The 17,031-nt window shown below is 45.1% G+C and overlaps 1 protein-coding gene across 8 annotated transcripts in view; it reads left to right on the top strand.

The window, feature by feature from the left end:
- The window catches only part of FAM135B (family with sequence similarity 135 member B), a 284,079-nt gene that overhangs the window by 187,167 nt on the left and 79,881 nt on the right, over positions 1-17,031 (top strand). For 7 of the 8 annotated variants that reach the window (XR_002810524.2, XR_011421465.1, XM_001499583.5 and 4 more), the window contains 3 exons: positions 6,453-6,523; positions 11,559-11,732; positions 16,680-16,806. Coding sequence is in view for 5 of the 8 variants with exons in the window: in XM_001499583.5 (XP_001499633.1) it covers positions 6,453-6,523; positions 11,559-11,732; positions 16,680-16,806 (372 nt within the window). In the remaining 3 variants the exon portion in view is untranslated. Of the gene's footprint in view, positions 1-6,452; positions 6,524-11,558; positions 11,733-15,010; positions 15,143-16,679; positions 16,807-17,031 lie in introns of those variants that run through there. The other variant, XM_023649003.2, reaches the window with a different exon arrangement.

The following is a 17,031-nucleotide window of genomic DNA, read 5'->3' as shown; positions in this document are numbered from 1 at the left end:
TGCCACTGAGCCTTCCCACTGCTCCATGCTCAACTCACTCTGCACCTCAACTCAACTAAAGCACCCCTGTTGGAGGTCCTGTGACGCTACAACTGGACTCAAAGTGGAAGAGAGCTCCTGGCAGGCCCCTTCTACAAGACTTACTGCTGCCTCCTGATGAATATTCAGATAATAAGATTGCCAAGATGCCAGCTTCAACACAACCTCACACAATATGGAGATTATTCCCTGGAGGACAAGTGACAGACTGCAAAGGCCTCCCTGAGAAGCTGATGTTGAGCTGAGACCTAAATGCTGAGGAGGAGTCAGGCAGTGATGAGGAAAAGGCTGAGATGACTTTTGCAGTGAGGGGAAGGGAGCAAGAGATGAAGTTGGAGAGGTAGGTGGGGCCAGACTTACAGAGCACTGTAGGCCATGGGAAGGCGTGTAGAGCTTATTCTTGGGCAGTGGGAAGCCCTTGATTTTTTCAGAAAGCTGGAATGGCACAAGTTTTATTTTGGAGTTTTGCCTCCTCCTACCAGTCTACAAAGTTCTCAGGGTCAGTGTCTCCCGTCTTTCTCTGCATCCCCAGTACCTGACATAGGACTACACTTGAGATGCTCAACGAATAACAGGTGGATGACTTAGTTGGTGAGTGAAAAAATTGGATTTGGAATCCTTTTTAAGGCCTTTGTGACCCCTTCTTTCAAACAAAAATGAATATCCTCAGTGTGTGCTCTTAGCCTTTGGGTAACCTGATCCTTGTCTTCCTGAGAACTTCACAGTGACTATGGCTACTTTATCTGTAATCCAAACTAAAAAGACCAAAGTGAACTCCTATGAGCTGTGCTGGCTGTCTTTCGACTTCTCGTCCATCTCCCCTCTCTACCTTCCCCATCTGCTTTGACACTGGATGCTGACTGCATGCACTGCTCAGTATCCTTGCCTTTTGGTTTCCATTTGGGTTCAGCCTCTGAGAGGTCCTTTAGGTGACTGGAGGAAAGGAGGAGAATGGGCCAGAATATTTACTCCCCAGCCTCCTTCCCTGCTGGGTCACAGAGTGTGCTAGGGCCTGCTTACACTAGCTTTTGGGAGTCAGAGGTACACATCTCTTTCTAACTACATATTTGGTGACTTCACATTGGTAGCTTGAAATCAATTGTGATGGACATATATATATATATATACCATGGAAATCAGCAATCTACAAATCAGGGTTTTTAAATTTTTCTTCAGAGAGCCGGTTGTTAAACATTTACCAGCACACCCCAGGCTGTGTCCTTCTCCTAAAGGCCTCAGCTCAGGTCAGGTGTTCACTCCACGCGCTCACTCCTCAGTTCTGATAACCATTCCCTCTGCCTGACTCTTCAGACTGAGGGTGCTAAGGAAGTTCTACAGTTACCAACACTGAGGTACCGAGCCATCATCTGTCACTGTCGTAAATCCTCCTCACACCTTTGTAAATCATCCCTTTAATGAACTGCACTTAGAGTCCTCACTTTGAGTGTATTGCCTACTTCCTTCCTGGACCCAGTTTAGGAAAAGATACCGTGAGATTGTTTTGAGTGTTAAGGAACTCCAAGTTAGGCTGCGTGTGTAAGCCCAGCTTCCCCAAATTCTAGTAAGGGGATGTCACTTTGTTTCTCATGGGCCATTGTCCTCTGGCATGTTGATCTCAAAGACCTTCCCGGGCAGAGTGGTTGTGAGTGGAGGCTGGGTTTGGGCTTTATTCAGGCATTGGGTCAATTTTTCATCTTAATTCCATCAGTGTCTTGCTCCTGCCCCTAAATGTTTATAAAGCCTGTCAAGTTTAATGTTTGCCAACACCCAAGTTTAGCTCATGTGAGGTTGTAACAAGCCTTAGTTCTGAGGTTGAACAGGGAGTCCTTTGACAGTGCATATTGTTTTCTTCTGCGTGCCAAATCACCTATCTCTACAAGCTAATAATTTATTATTGTGTTGGGGGTAACCCATACAGCAGAAAACAATCTTATAGTTAATCATTATGTCCAAATCAGTGAGAACTAAAGTTAATTGGATATGTTCATAAAATTGTATATTTGGAATGGATACATTAAGCTCTGTTCCAGTGGATGTCTGTCTGCTTATGAAAACCAGAACACTGCTTATGGCCAGGTAGTCAGAGTTTGTCTTCATGCATGCACACAGCCATCACTGTGCACAACAAGCATTTGTACAAGGCTTACACAGCAAGCATACTGCTCCATCTGCTATGGGAAATGCAGACATGAAGAAGATTCAGTCCACATAGCAAGGACACATATAAGTGCAAGTGACCGTGGACAGAACTCATCACAGCTCAAGGCATACATGGGATGTTTTAATGATGGCTGCAAAGAGTAAGGGAGTGTGCAGAAAGGATGGGTACTTTACTTATATACACTCTGTTAATCCCACAGAAAATTTGGGAAGGCTGACAAGATACGTAGAATAATAAAAGGAAAAAAATAGCAATAGAATGAACCAGAGTAGAGGAAAAACATCACAAAAAGAAAAAAAAAAAAGCTTAGGATAAATGTAACAGATTACAACGCAGAAACAGTGCTCGATGCGTGCTGATGGTGGCCCACACGTGAAGTGCTGAGCTTCCCAGCAGCCACAGCAAGGAAGATACAGTTATTAACAACACAATGCTTCGTGCTCTGAGGAGGAACAGATTAGATCAAAAACTCTTTGTGAACAAGGTTACATTTTTATAGGTTTAGAAAGGAAAAGCATTTCTCAAAGTGTGATTCCTTAGTGTACCACATCACAGCCCTCGGGCAGTACTTGTTCAAAATGCAGATTCTTGAGCCCATCCCAGACCTAGTGAGTCAGGCAGAGGGCTTTTTGTTTTGTTTTTGATGGTGGGGAGGGTGAGTTGATTGAGAGTTTTGATAAGTAGAAATGGGTGAGATTTCCAACAGAGGCAGTTAAGATATTTTGAGACAGAAGATAGCAAGGACGTTGAAAAGGAATAAAGTAGAAGGCAGATTTGGGAAGAAAGCATTGTTTTCAGTGGGATAGGAGGTGGCACACATGCAAGGCTAGAAAGGAAGTTGAGGACACAACATGGGGAGCCACCGAGCCCCTGCTAAGGCTGTATGTTTACGTTGTTCTGAAGGCAGGAGGCTCCTTCAGGAGTTGGGAGGAGGAGAAGTAGCATTTAGAAAGGTCAGTTGGGCATAAATTTGAAAAATGGGGCCCAGGGCTCAGAGGTAGCTGCCATAGTCTATGTGAATGCTGGTGAGCGCCATGGCTGAGGTAGCAACGGTGGAGATGGATGGAAAGAGTGGGCTGCATTACAGCCAAGGGCAGCCCATAGAACTGGGTTCAGGTAAAGCATAGGGGATGGAGGACATCCTGTAGTCAAAAAAGTTAAATGGTTAAACTTCTAAGATCTGGGCATGAAAGGGGCTTGGAGATGCCATTGGTAGTCCAGGATGGTTGGGATAAGAAATGTTTCTGTTGAGGAGTGATAGAAATTGACGTTGAGTTAGAGTAACAATCTCATTATCTTAACACTAATAGCATCTTATATTTATTAGGAGTATTTTGTGTGGTAGGCATTGTGCTGAGTCCTTTGCTTGGAAGGTCTCATTGAATCATCACAATAGTACTGTGATATGTCTTATTTCTGTTTTACAGGTGGGGATACAGAGATTTAGAGAAGTTAAGTAATTTGTCCAAAGTCGCACAACTAGGAAGTTGTGGAGCTGAGATTCGAACCCAGGCAGTCTGACCACAAAACCTGTGTCTGTGACCAGTGTGTAGGGCTGCTATGTGGCGTTGGTGGAGGAAGAGGTCCTGTAGGTGGCTTGGCCCATAGTACGTTGGAAATAACAAGAGCAATAACTTAGACTTGTTGAGAATGGTCTTTGTTCACATGCTGTGTTAGGCCCTTTATGTGCATTTTCTATTTAGTCACATGATAGCAGTGCTATCTAAGGCGTAAGTTTAATTATTTTGCCCTCATTCAGATGAGAAAACAAGCATAGAGAGGTTGCACAGATACTAAGTTGTAGAGCCAAGCCTCGCACTCACATAGCTTGCCTTCCAAAGCTGCCTTCTTCCCATCAGCTGTGATGGAACTCGGGAGAGAAGTTAAAGGAGAAGATATGAGAGTCATAATTATAAGTAAAATTGAAACCAGTTAGCGAGAGAATGTTCAACCTACATCACAGATTAGACCATGGGAAAAGGCTGAAGAAGTGGAGGAATCCTTGACGGAATCCGAGCTATAGGACTCAACTAGTTGAGCTTGGGAAAGTAACTTTACCACACTAACCCTCAATTTCCTCATTTTCAAATGAGGAAACTATTTCTTAATTCATGGTTTTATCCACATTAGATAAAATAGTATACGAACAGTGTTAGCTCAGTGTCTGCTATATAGTAACTCCTGTGTCAACACTACCTTCTGTTATTGTTTCTGCTACTACACAAAACTGCTTCCTAGTGCTAAAATATGACCCTTGATAGGAGATGGTGCCTTTAACCAAGATAAGACAGGGCAATGGAAGGGCACGTGTGCATGTGTGTGTGCACACATGACTGTGTACATGTGCATGTGTGTCTGGGGGAGGGGCAAGTAACCAAGAGCCAAGGATGAAATGAATGATTAGAAAAGCCAGTGTCTTCCTTCTGGAGCATCTTGCAATTAAAGATTTATTGAGGCATTGGTGAAGTCATAGCCAGGCTCAATCTAGCCACAGCTCATCCTGGCCCAGCATTTCTCTCCTAGTTCCAAAGCAATTGCAGCAAGTGTAAATCTTGAGTTTACAGTGAATTTTCCTTAGCCAGGCAAATACATGCTCAGAAGGTGGTTAGGAGGGTTTACTCTGTCAGTCTCACTTCCCAGGGACTGGTGGCAAGAGGCTGTGTTGCTTTGGTGTGTGTACAAAGTGGGGTTTGTGATTATGCAAAACAAATCTAGGAGAGGAAGTTATTCACAGCACTTGGATTCAGCAAAATGTTAACTTTTAAATGCTTTTTTTAAATTTTTACACAACAAATTTTGAAACACTAGGGACCTGAAGAAAAATTCCATCCGTATGTCTCTGCCTGAGTTATGCTTAACCAGGAACGTGGTTCCAAAGAGGTCTTTGGGTAAGAGATTTCCATCCCTGCAGGATGGGGGCATTCTTGCAAATAAACAAAACCCGAAAAAGGTGGGGGTGGAGAAGAGCTTTATTTATTCCTCAAGATACATTAATACTTTCTATGTGGCAGGTACTATTCCTGGAGCTTGGGATAAATGGCCAGGGATGTTAGCCACAGGCCACACGGGTATTGTCAGCAAATGCTGTAGTCTGATCCAAATGGAGCTTCAAAATGCCAGCCCAGCACAGCCAGATCCAGGGATTGTTTTTACAGAAGCTGGAAACCTGCACTAGAAATGTGAAATTGCCTGATTTTTAAATGTTTGCAACTTGTTCGAAACATTTTGCAAAATACTACGAGGACTAAGCAAAAAGTGTCTGCAGATACTAGTTGGCTTCTGGGCTTCTGGGTTATAAATCTGAAACAATTTTATAGGAAGCGGCGAATGCTAACATAGAAAAAAGAAACAGAGTTTTGTGGGTTACAGAGGAGAAGGGGTCTGTCCAGGCTGGGAGTCGGGAGGAGACCAAGTCCTGTCACAGGACTTAACTGGGGTTTCCCACTGAGCAGGAGTGGCGATGAGGAGATCTGGAATTTAGCAAACAATTCCCCTGGAGGTTGGGGTTTATGGTGTTTAGTGTGTGTGTGTTGCTGGGTGCAGAACAAGGGGTACCATCTTTGAGATGTGTTTGAGAAGCTATCAGGTAGAACAAATAGATTCCTTTGCTAATTAACGCAAACAGTTTATTTTGAAAGCTAAGAATGGAAGCAGCCATCAATAGGACGTGAAATGCTAAAGTGTCTTAAAGCATAAATGGTTAAATGTAATGGCTCTCAAGACAATAATGAAGGATCTACTTTCTTTTGAAGCTGAGCCACCTTGGGAAGTGACTTCACTTTCCTGAGCATCAGCTTCCTCCTCTGTGAACCGGGAATAGCACCCGCCATGCAAGGGCAGAGATAACATCACCTCCCACATTATCCCATCCCTCTAGGCAGGTTCACTGTTCCACTCTTCCCGAAGCAGCTGCTGTGAGAATTTCTGCTTAGAGGATTCCAGATCAAATCTGTTTAAGGAATAAGTTTCTCCAAAGTCCTGCAATATAGAAAACTTGTTTAACGTCTTTTGAAAATTGGCCTTTTCCCCAATTGGACTACATAAATCTTTTCCTTCTGTTTTCCTTGTAGTACTCACAGATATCCTCTTCAACCAGAATTCCATAGAACATGCATGGAAATTCTGCTTTAAGCACAGATGGCATTAATTGTGGGGAGATTCTTTTTCTAAACTTCGGGAAATAGACCAGCTACAGTTTTCATTTGGACCAGACTGGACTTCTGAAATCCCTTGAACTTTGTTTCTCTTGTAGGTGGAAGAAACACTAAGTGAAGTCGATTTTCAGCTCAAGGTGGACCTGCACTTTACGGACAGCGAACAGCAGTGAGTGTCCTGGAAATCCTCAGACTGTGCTAGTGTGGTTTTGTCCCTCCAACCCTTCCCAATGCCTGGAGTATCCTCATGGCCACGAACCTCAGAGCGTCTCTCAGAAATCCAGCTCCTGATCAGCTGCAGTGCCCCTCCACATGACAGCCTACCCAGGAATGTGGGCTAGGAATGTCTATGTGGTTTCAAACCCCATGTATTTTAGGCAGGTGGCTCAGATGCTGCATGTACAGACATCTCCTGACTTCCTGGCACCTTCTCATATCTGACACCTCCGTACATCTTCAAGAAGTATTAATTAGGTCTTTAATTAATGACGCTATGAGGCTGCAAACCTCAAGACCCCTTCTAAACCAAAGGAAATTTTGCCAGGATTCTGTATCTTTGTACTAAATATCTGCTGTTGTGTTTCAACTCTCTGAAAATTGAAAATCCATTTATGTGTAACCTGCTGATTAAATAAGCCGGAGGTGACTCTCCTCTTTCTCATAACTACTTCCTTTAAGCTTTTTCCATGGCCTCTTCCTCCTACCCTGGGGTGAACTGTCATGTCACAGAGCCTCCCCAGGTTCTTTCAGGTAATAAATAAGTAGCCCTCTTATCAGGTATTAAAAAGTGCAGCCAAGGTTATTACCAAAACTCTAAACTCTTATCCAATTGATAACTTCCTTTCCTTGCCATTGCCCCTTTCTTCACCCTACCCCAGGCTTTCTCAGAGTAGGAAACTCCCAGCGCAGTAGCAGGGTATGGTTGGCAGCTTCATATTTTTTTTCCTGCCTCCTTGCCCTCTGGGGTTTGTGGGCCTTGCAGCGTCAGGAGGGAGGAGATCGCAGAAGAGGCAGGAAGTCATATCTGACGGTTCAGTTGCAAGCAGAGCTCTTCATCTGGTAGATGCTGAATCACTGCTTTCTTTGCTCTTGGGGTGTTCATTTGCAATTCTTGGAGATATACCTATTAAGCAGCGCACCAATTGCTCCCTGCAAAGAGCGCCTGCAGTTCTTTGATATAAATGATGTCTCCTATGGTTGAGTCGTCACACCTTGTAGGAAGCTCTTTTTGCAGATTCTCCTCTAAAGAACCCACATCTGGCTCTTAGGTAATGGACACAGGCACTGGTTGGGACTCCCCAGTACATGCACAATGCTGGTCACTCTTCCTTTAGCCAATCCAGCCACCCTCAGCTTCTCCCCTGAGGACCTTTTCAGGATGAGTCAGGCACCAGGATCTGTGTTTCTCCAGTTCTGGGGAACACAGGGCAAGCGTACTTGAAGACTCCCTCTCATTAGGCTTAAGGTGAAGATGAGGGCTCTTCTTTTCCCTCTATTCTATTAGCAGAATCTCAGTACACCCTGACACTTTCCGCAAATTAATCCTTGCTTCTCATTTCTACAATCTCTTCAGCAAATGCTTCACCTTCTCCTATGGAGAATAGGGGATCTGGTGGCATATGGGCTAATGCTAGCAGAAGGGTCCTCCAATCCTTTCAGAGTTCAATCTCCCTATCAGAACTTTCTCCTCCTTCTCAAGGGGAAACTCCTTATGGGAGTTTTCATAACATGTGGAGTTGAATCAGAAGACATCTGGACCATAGATGGACCACTACTGAAATGTCAGAGACCTGATCGTGTGTGTGCATTGAGAATGAACATCTGCTGTTGTGTAGATGGCCATGTCTAGTCTCTGGACTAGTAGGATTATCTCTCCATGGTCTTGCCACAGAGTCCGGGCTCAACATCACAGTTTCCTCACTCTTGTCTTTATCCGGACTCCAAGCCCCTCTGGCCACCTGCTTCTCTCATCACTTCTATTTACCCCTTGTTGGAATGATGAATGCTTGAGAAATCTTATCTTCCTTACACCATCCCCAAGACTTGCTGGTCTAACACCATATTGAACTCAGAGGCCCTGCAAGAGGCTGGCCTTCTTCCTAATCTATAAACCCAGAAGTCCATATTGCCCCTCAACTGTCTGGGATTTCTGTCATTCACTTATTTCATCAACTCATCCCTGCCCTATCTTCCTATACTGACTTCCTTCAGAGACATTCATTCTTAGCTCAATGTTAGACATTTCCAGCTGATCACAGACTCCTGCCATTGATTCCAAAATGAGCCTAGAAGTCATTCTCCACCCAGCCCTGCAGGCAGTCTTAATTATAAGTCATGATGGACACAGGAAATGAGACCTTCTTGCCATCAAAACAGTCGTTAGTAGAGAACCTATGTACCGGAGATGGGTCCAAACAAAGTGTATAAAATTCAGCAACTTAGGCATTTTGCTCATCAACTATGAGACACTACACTGGGCAAGTCCTTGCACTTTTTAAAATCTCAGTAGCCTCATTTATAAAATGGACATCATTATAGAATCCCTATCTCATAGCTCTGTTAGGAAGATTAAGAGAGACGGTATACATACCAGGCCAAGTGCGTGGCTAGCTGACTCAATGTCTTCTTCCTTTTTGTGACATCGTAGATGCAAGTGGGGCCAGGCTTCCATGTATCACTTCCTCTCTCTAATACAAGCACTTAATAACAATCAGAGCAGGGGGTTTTCATGGAGTATAAGATTAGCTAAGAGGAACAGGAAGCCCGAGGCTGGGGGAGAATTGAAAATGCCATATATTTTCATTTTCATTAATTGGGTTAAAGGATGATAAGGCATCTGTAGCACATCCTGGGGGTAAACATTAGGCTTTGAAACATGACCCATGCAGTCGGCTTCTTTAGAACCAGGTAGGCCTGAGCAAGAACTCAACGGAAAAGCATGGTATCTAATATCGGGGACGGGGTCTCTCGGTGTCCATCTCCTCCAGGGATTCTCACTCGAGTCGGGCAGTTCTATCCCCAGGGCCATTTGGCCACGTCTGGAAATGTTGTTTGTGGGGAAGATGCTCCTGGCATCTGGTGGTTTGAGTCCAGGGGAGCTGCTAAACATCCTCTAGTGTACAGGGCAGCTCCTCTCTCAAAAAAGCATTATTCAGTCCCCAAAAGTCAACATTACTGAGGGTGAGAAACCCTGCTCTAGTCTAAATTCACAGTCTGCAAAGTCTTGCGAGTCTACAAAGGCCTGTGAGCATATGTTTTCACAGGGACAGGGAGCTCCCCCCTTCCCGTCGTATCCCATTCTGTCCCTGGACAGCTCTGCTTATCTGGAAATTCTTTACTTCAAGGAGAAAGTCATCCCTGTGTGCCTTCCCTCAGTTGTCCTCAATTTTAGTCCTCACAACTACCTAGAAAAATCCTCCATCTGCATGGCAATTCAGAAAAATGAGACTTCTTAAGCAATCTCTTCATCTCCAATTGAACATCAGGCTATTTGTGTTTTTTGTTTGTTTATTTTATTTTTTTTAGTTCCTTTATAAGAACCCAAGCATTCTCCTCTCAATGCTACCCAGTTTGTCTCTGTCTTGTCTGAATTGAGACCCCCCCCCACAAGAACTGAGTTTTATCTCCATTAACTGACTCTATCCATTTTAGAACACAAAAGAGCTATCACCTCCCTCATTCTGAATTCTTTACTCCTATTAATGTGGCTTAAATTCTTATTAACATTTCTGACATCTTTGCTACCCTGACAAGTATTTCACCTGCTATTGTTCAAGCCCTAAGGGTGATTCGTATGAACCTGTGTCTGAATAGATTCAAAGCAATAATGTGCAGCAATGCAGAGCAGACCATGGAGTTGGACAGACCTGGGTCTAGCATTTCAGTTTTGCCTTGTGACTTTGAACGAGTCACTTAACTCATGTTGGCTTTACTTCCTCATCTACAAATGGAGTAATACAAGTTAATACTTCATATGATTGTCATATGGATTAGGGGAAAAAGCACCATGTTCAGTTCATAGTAAGGCCTCAATAAACTGTTGTCAGAATTAAAATGAATGTGAATGTTAATGACTTTCTGAGACTCAGGGGGGTACTCTGTGCCCCCTCCCCATCAGGTTTCCTCCTGGTATGATAGGAAACCATTATTTGTGGCCTATTAATGGAGTCACACTGGGCTTCAATGAATTAGTCAGCTCTTTTACGTGGCATTTGCACACAAGCTCTAAGCAACAAGGATTCCAGGAAGCAAAGCGTGTAGGCTGGGTCTTGGGCATCTGCTGTCCTCACCTTCCCCTCTCAGTGTCTCAGTGCCTCATCTGTGGAAGAAGGACAAGCTTCTCCTCTGAACATTCTCTGAGCTCTCTCCTCTACTCATGGAAGATGCTCCCTCCAGGTTTCCTAAGAGCCCTGGTTCATAGACACCTTGAGAGCCTAAGTGATTGGTTTACAGAGATGGAGATTAGCACAGGATGGCTTTTATTTAGAGAAGAATTGACCCCATTTTTATAACCAAAGACTCAGTTGGGCCTTGCCTACCACTTGGTTTATCTCTTAGGAATCCAGCACATACCAGTTACAAAATGCTAGAGCAAAGAGGGTGTCCTTGATAAAGCTGGTCAGACTACTTAATCATCATGCTTTGGAAATCATTCAGTCACTCAATGATTCCTTTTAATAAGCAAACGTTTGGCCAACCTCTACAGTATGTCAGGTTATATGCTATGTGTTGGGGATATCAAGAAGAATTGGTCACAGTCCCTGCCTGTAAGAGGTCGGAATCTGATAGAAAACACAGACATACAAAGGAAATGCAATGCTGGACATCTGTGGGGGAAATGCATGAGCAGGTAGGGAAGGAGGACCAGAGGGACTTCAGGGTTGAAGTGAGCCTGGAAAAGAGTCTGGGCATCTTTCTATCACTTGTGGCCAGGTTTGGTGTCACTGTCAGCAGAACCCAAGTCCCAGATCTGCTGCATAGCAGCTGTATGACGTCTTGTGAGCTCTTTTTCCTCTCCAAGCCTCAGTTTCTTCATCTGCCAATCACAGGAAAAGCGATTTCTACCTGGCAGTGTATTTGCAGTGATTGAATAAGATGATTTGTGCATGGTGGTTGTACATGGATGAGGGTGTGATGTAGACCTGCCTGGATGACAGCAGGGACAGCCACCGTCACTCACGTGAGCTCACTCTCTTGCCTTCCAGGCTGAGGGACGTGGCCGGGGCACCCATGATCAGCAGCCGCACGCTATGCTTGCACTTCCACCCTCGGAAAGGTCTGCACCACCAGGTCCCCGTCATGTTCGACTATTTTCACCTGTCAGTGATCTCGGTGACCATCCACGCTGCCCTGGTGGCTCTGCAGCAGCCTCTGATCAGGTATGAGGTTATGAGCCTTGGGGTGCATTTCCATTTAGGGTGAAGCTGAGAGGACCGAAGTTGATCACGATTTACCAGAACAGACCAGAGGAGCTTCTCTCAGGCTGAAGGTTTAGGCTCTGGGCCTCACTGAGGGGCAGGGGAGAGGTGGGCGGGGGTGTGGAGAGAGCATCAAGACTCAAGGGGATGCTGGCAGGGAGCCTTGAGGCTGAACTACTAACTACGGTCAGACCTGAAGACGATTCTACACGTGTCCTTGCTTCTTTCTGACTGTGCCTTATTTGAGAAGTCACCTATCATCCCTGAGACACACAATCTTCATCTCGAAAACCGGAGTGCTAATGTATCCTGTCTACGTAAGGTTTAGTGAATCTCACATGAGGACAGTGGCCAGGTGTTCTGTACCACCTCCGTTTTCTCTCCTCTCCCCAGCTTGCTATTCGTTCCAGTGCAGGACCACCTGCGTGGCCCTGTGCTCTCCCCTTCGGTGAATTGTCCCAGAGCATCTCCAAGGCCCCACGAAGCACTGAGGTTTTATGGATTCTGTAAATGGAGGGACAGAGCTGACAACAGTTAGCACATTGTACCGTGCCTGGGCATCCTCAGACATCCAGCATGGCCAGATATGTACTTCTAATCACTTCAAAACCTCCCACTTGCACATGGGCATAAGTTGCATGTGTGAAAAGGGATGTTTAGGGACAGAATCTTGCAACATGGAGCTTTGGGAAGGGAACTTTCCTAATGTCCCTACTCAGGACAGCTAATCAGAGCTGGGAGTTGAAATGCGTGTAGAGGAGACTCCACTCCCCACTGATTGTTGGGCAGGGCCTTTGCTGTCCCAATTGCTTACTGGAGAGTGAGTAGGAATGAGATACCTCGATCTTGGCCACGTGATGTGACTAGGAGGTGCTGCTCCTGGAGGCCTTAACCCCATCCCCGTGCCATTTTCTGGTCCCATCCTGGGATCTGCTTGCTAATGGGGCCATTTCATATACTGACCTCGGGTGATAGAGGTGACGGATATGTAGCAAACTAGTCATAATCCCCAAACCGAGAAGTGTCACCCAGAGATAAAGACTCAGTTTGGCTCAAGGGCAAGGTGAGATGAGAGAAAAAGGGACATTGCACTCGGGTAGGTCTTGAGCAGTGTTGCATTTTGACAGAAGGAAACCGTGTGGGAGTGTTAACTGAGAGTGTGTGAAAGGAGCCAAGGGCATCAGAAGACAGGGTGGAGAGAGCTGGTGAGGACCATCACCCGGCCTGGAGACATGGGTTGGGACCAGAGAGTCCAAGGCCTTTGGTGCCCCGCTGAGAAGTTTGGACATCTTCCTGCCCAAAACTGTATTGAGCTTCTTGATGGAAACTGGGCCCTAAAAGAAAGCAGACACTGTGTCAGGGAGACCTTGGGGCCATTCATGATTCTTTCACTCAGTGGGTCTTTACTGAGGGCCTTCTGTGCCCCAGGAATGGTGCTAGGATGCGCACAGTAGAACCCACTGTGGGATCTAAATCGACTGAGATAGACTTTCCCTCAAGGAGTCCCCATCTGAGTGGGGTGGCCAATCTACATATGTGGAATTATGAAGTGGCAAATGCTGTCCTAGAGTTTGATAGAAACTGTTACAAGAATCAAAGATATAGAATCAAAGGAAAGCAGCCCTGAAGTCAGAAGCTGCAGGACATAGAATCCAGAAAGCAGCAGAGGGTCTCATGATCCTGTGAAGGACGTTCCCTGGCTGTGAGCTCACCCTGAGGCTTGGCCAAAAGTGGCCTCGGTGCAGAGTTAAGGACATGATCTGTCTGCCGTCAGTGAGGCAGGGCTGATGGCCTGAGGCTGCGTCCTGGGAGTACTGGCTCTTGGCTGCGGAAGGTGAGGCAAGACCCCGGGTAGGAAAAGCAGAGCTCCCTGCAGGCGGCTCTGGGGCCCTGAGTCTGAATTGTTCAGCATCAGCTGGAGTCAGGACCCTCTTACTGTCTAGACCCACCATGTAATTTCTGGGATCCTTGCATGAGTCACCTAACTTCTCTAAACATCTGCTTCAACATTGAAATAATAAATAGCTAGGTAGACAGAGACAGAGAGAAATTTTTTAAAATGGGTGGAAATACTAAACCAACAGAGGTGATGAAAGGATTCAATGAGATGACGCACACCATCTACGTCGCACATGGTGAATAGGTGCTTGGTTAGTGGTGGGCGTCACTAAGCTTTAGCCACTTCTCCTAGACAGGCCAAACCAGAAAGCTCTGAGATAAATTGATCCAATCTGGGACCTTAAAACACTCCAAGCCTGGCAGGGCAGAAATATGCATAAGCAGTGAACTCTAATTCAGTGTGCAAAGTATCATGGGAATACGATGTAGGGCTGGGGTTAAAAGCGTGGGCTTTGAGATGGGACGGATGCGGGTTGCATTCTGAGTCCCCTGCTTCTTAAGCCCGTCAGCTGGAGCATGTGACTTACGCTTTCTGAGCTTCAGTTTCACGACACACCAGAAGGCTGTTAGAAGAATTAAATGAGATAGTACATGTAGCACCCTGAGGCATGCATTCAGTTGGTTAATATTTATTTAGCACCTACCATATTCCAGGCTCTGACCTAGGCCTGTGTCTAGCACATAACAAGCTCTTATTAAACGGTGGATAAATTTTAGCATGGGGAAGAGGCAGCTCTGCTTAAGAGAAATCAGGGAGGACTTTAGAGAAGAAATGGCCTTTGAGCTGGACCCAGTGCATAAGAGACTGTGACGGTGAAAAGTAAACTTGGGAGGGTAAAGGGGAGCCATATTTAGCAGTGCAATTAATGGCACATTAAGGAATTGAGACTCCGTTTATTGTACAAGAAGGAAGCACTGAAGGTTTTGAGCAGGAGAATCACCTGGTCAGACCCTGTTTTGTAAAGATCTCTGCAGCCCCTGTGAGTGTGTCAGGCTGGAGGTGACATCAGGGTGGAGGCAGGAGGACTAGTCAGGAGGAGACGGCCACCGTCCTGCTCAGAGATGAGAAGTGTTTGCATCGACTGAAATGGCAGTGAAAGCAGGTTCCTCTGCTTTTGCTTCTGGGAGCCCTGATGCTATTCTAATGAGGATTTGGGATCTGGAAACTCTTAGGAGAAAGTTTAACCTCCTGGCAGAAACAAGTCCTTGCAAATTTGTCTGTAGCAACCTTGCTGGAGATGAGCACAGATAGAAATCCACTGAGAACTTTGGCTTCTCTGGGGATGGGGGTAGAAACAGGACGCCTTTTGTTCTCTGGATTCTGAGGGAAGAATTCTATCAGTTAGCTCACAGTGGCTGGGGTCAAAGGGAGCCGTTAAAGGTCTGGGAAATACCGTCAAACTGGGCAGGCTCTAGTTTTTCCAGGAAAGCAGTTTTCATAGCATCAGTTCAACCCCATCAGGAAGAAGCAGGTGTGAAATTAAAATTTAACCTCAAAAGACCCTTCACTCTCCCTGAGACAGACTGAAGAAAAGAATCCAATTTTTAACCCTCAAATGGGTACAGTTGGATTCTACTTGTGGGGTTCAGATCCACTGGAAAAGCTAATCAAGGCCACACTGAAGTTAAATAATGAGTTATTCTAGTTATTAATTTGTAGTCTGTCCCCTGCATGTGGCCTGAACATCACTGCTTATATACGTATTCTCTTTTTCTTCTGCTATGTTCCTTTGATCCATTCTTCTAGCTAAACTGTAGACTTGCTCCAGATCTCAATTTGAAACAAATCCGAGTAATCATTATATTATACTTGATTATATTTGTGGTTATCAACAATAGCTTTATAAATGTAATAATGATTATATTAGATTTTATTGTTTGTGGTATTATTGATGAGAACTGCTAGCATTTATTGCATCTTTGCTATTTGCCAGACACCATACTTAAAGTTGTATGTAGCTAGTCTCATGGAATCCTGGAATCCTTACAACAACCCCATGTTTAAAGTGCTCATTTCAACCCTTTAAACATGTGAGGAAACAGAGGCACCAAAAGATTAAACAACTTTCCCCACGTCACAGAGCTTATAGTCACTGCTGATGGGGTTTGAACCCTGACAGACTTGCTTCATTGGCTGCCTCTTAACCAATTGGCCGTACTCTACATGAGCATCATCTCTAACTATTCATATTTTTCACCGAGTTTGGCTTATAATCTACTCATCTGTGCTCACTGGCCTGAGTTTACCTCCGTCATATTATATCTGCCTCCCACTCTAGACCAAATGTCTTTGAGGTGAGGGTCATGCCTTAATCATCTTGCCATCCTATCACCTAACACCTTTCCTGGCAAGTGGCGTGAGCCTAGTAAATATTTGAATAATTGAATTAAACAGAAATATAATATTAGCTTTATTCCCCTGTCAATATTTTAAGCAGGAATGTGGGTGTTTGGATTAAATTCTTCCACAAATATTTCTTGAGCTCCTGTGATGGAGATGATGCCACCTGAGGCTATTTATTGTCAAGATCCTCTTTGCATCAGAGACTTTGAATCTCACGGAGGCTCAGGGAGGGCACAGGGCTTGAAGGAGCTCACTCCAGGTTGTGCCACCAAAAGGTGTAGAGGCAGGACTCAGACGAGGTCAGATGGAGTGTCCTCTTGTCCTTCTGGCCAGAAGCCTGTTCTACCTGCCCCTCCAGTTATGGAACTTTGGAGCTCTGCCTCAGTGTCTCTCAGCGGGCATGTTGTTGGCCTTTAGGGGACATTTCTTTGTATACATAGTAGGATATGAGTCATCTTTGGCTCTCAAGCTCATATACCAGTTGCAGCCCCTTGTCATGGCAGCATCCAAAAATGTCCCTTCCCAGCACCCCTTCAGGAGTGAACCACCTATTCGAAACGACTTGTCTCATAGGCTCCCCAATAATACCACCCAGGGGACTGAGTTGATGACACCATCAGTTTCTTTACATTCTTTTTCTCCCTTTTCAATTCTCTTCTTTTCAGTTTTACTCGTCCCGGAAGAGGCTCCTGGCTTGGTAAAGCTGGCCCAGACACAGGACCAGAACCATCTAGCCTTTCTCTGGAGAACCTGGTCTTTGGAGCTGGATACTGCAAGCCGGCTTCCTCAGAGGTAATATCTGCACGGGGTCAGTAGCCCCAAGACTTGTAAACTTCACTTTGCAGGGTGTGTGTGTTCTATGAGTTTTTCACTTCTTCACTTCATTTAGAGATTCTTTGCATCGTGTGTCCCCTCCTCTCGTATATCTACCCATTCTTTCTTTTAATCACTGCTATATTTATCAAACATATTCCTAATGCTAGGCCCTGGGGTAGACTCAGGGAATAGGGTCTTCAT

Source organism: Equus caballus, chromosome 9, assembly GCF_041296265.1.
Source record: "Equus caballus isolate H_3958 breed thoroughbred chromosome 9, TB-T2T, whole genome shotgun sequence".
In the NCBI taxonomy this organism is placed as follows: Eukaryota; Metazoa; Chordata; class Mammalia; order Perissodactyla; family Equidae; genus Equus; species Equus caballus.
This window is presented reverse-complemented; position numbering and strand designations above follow the sequence as displayed.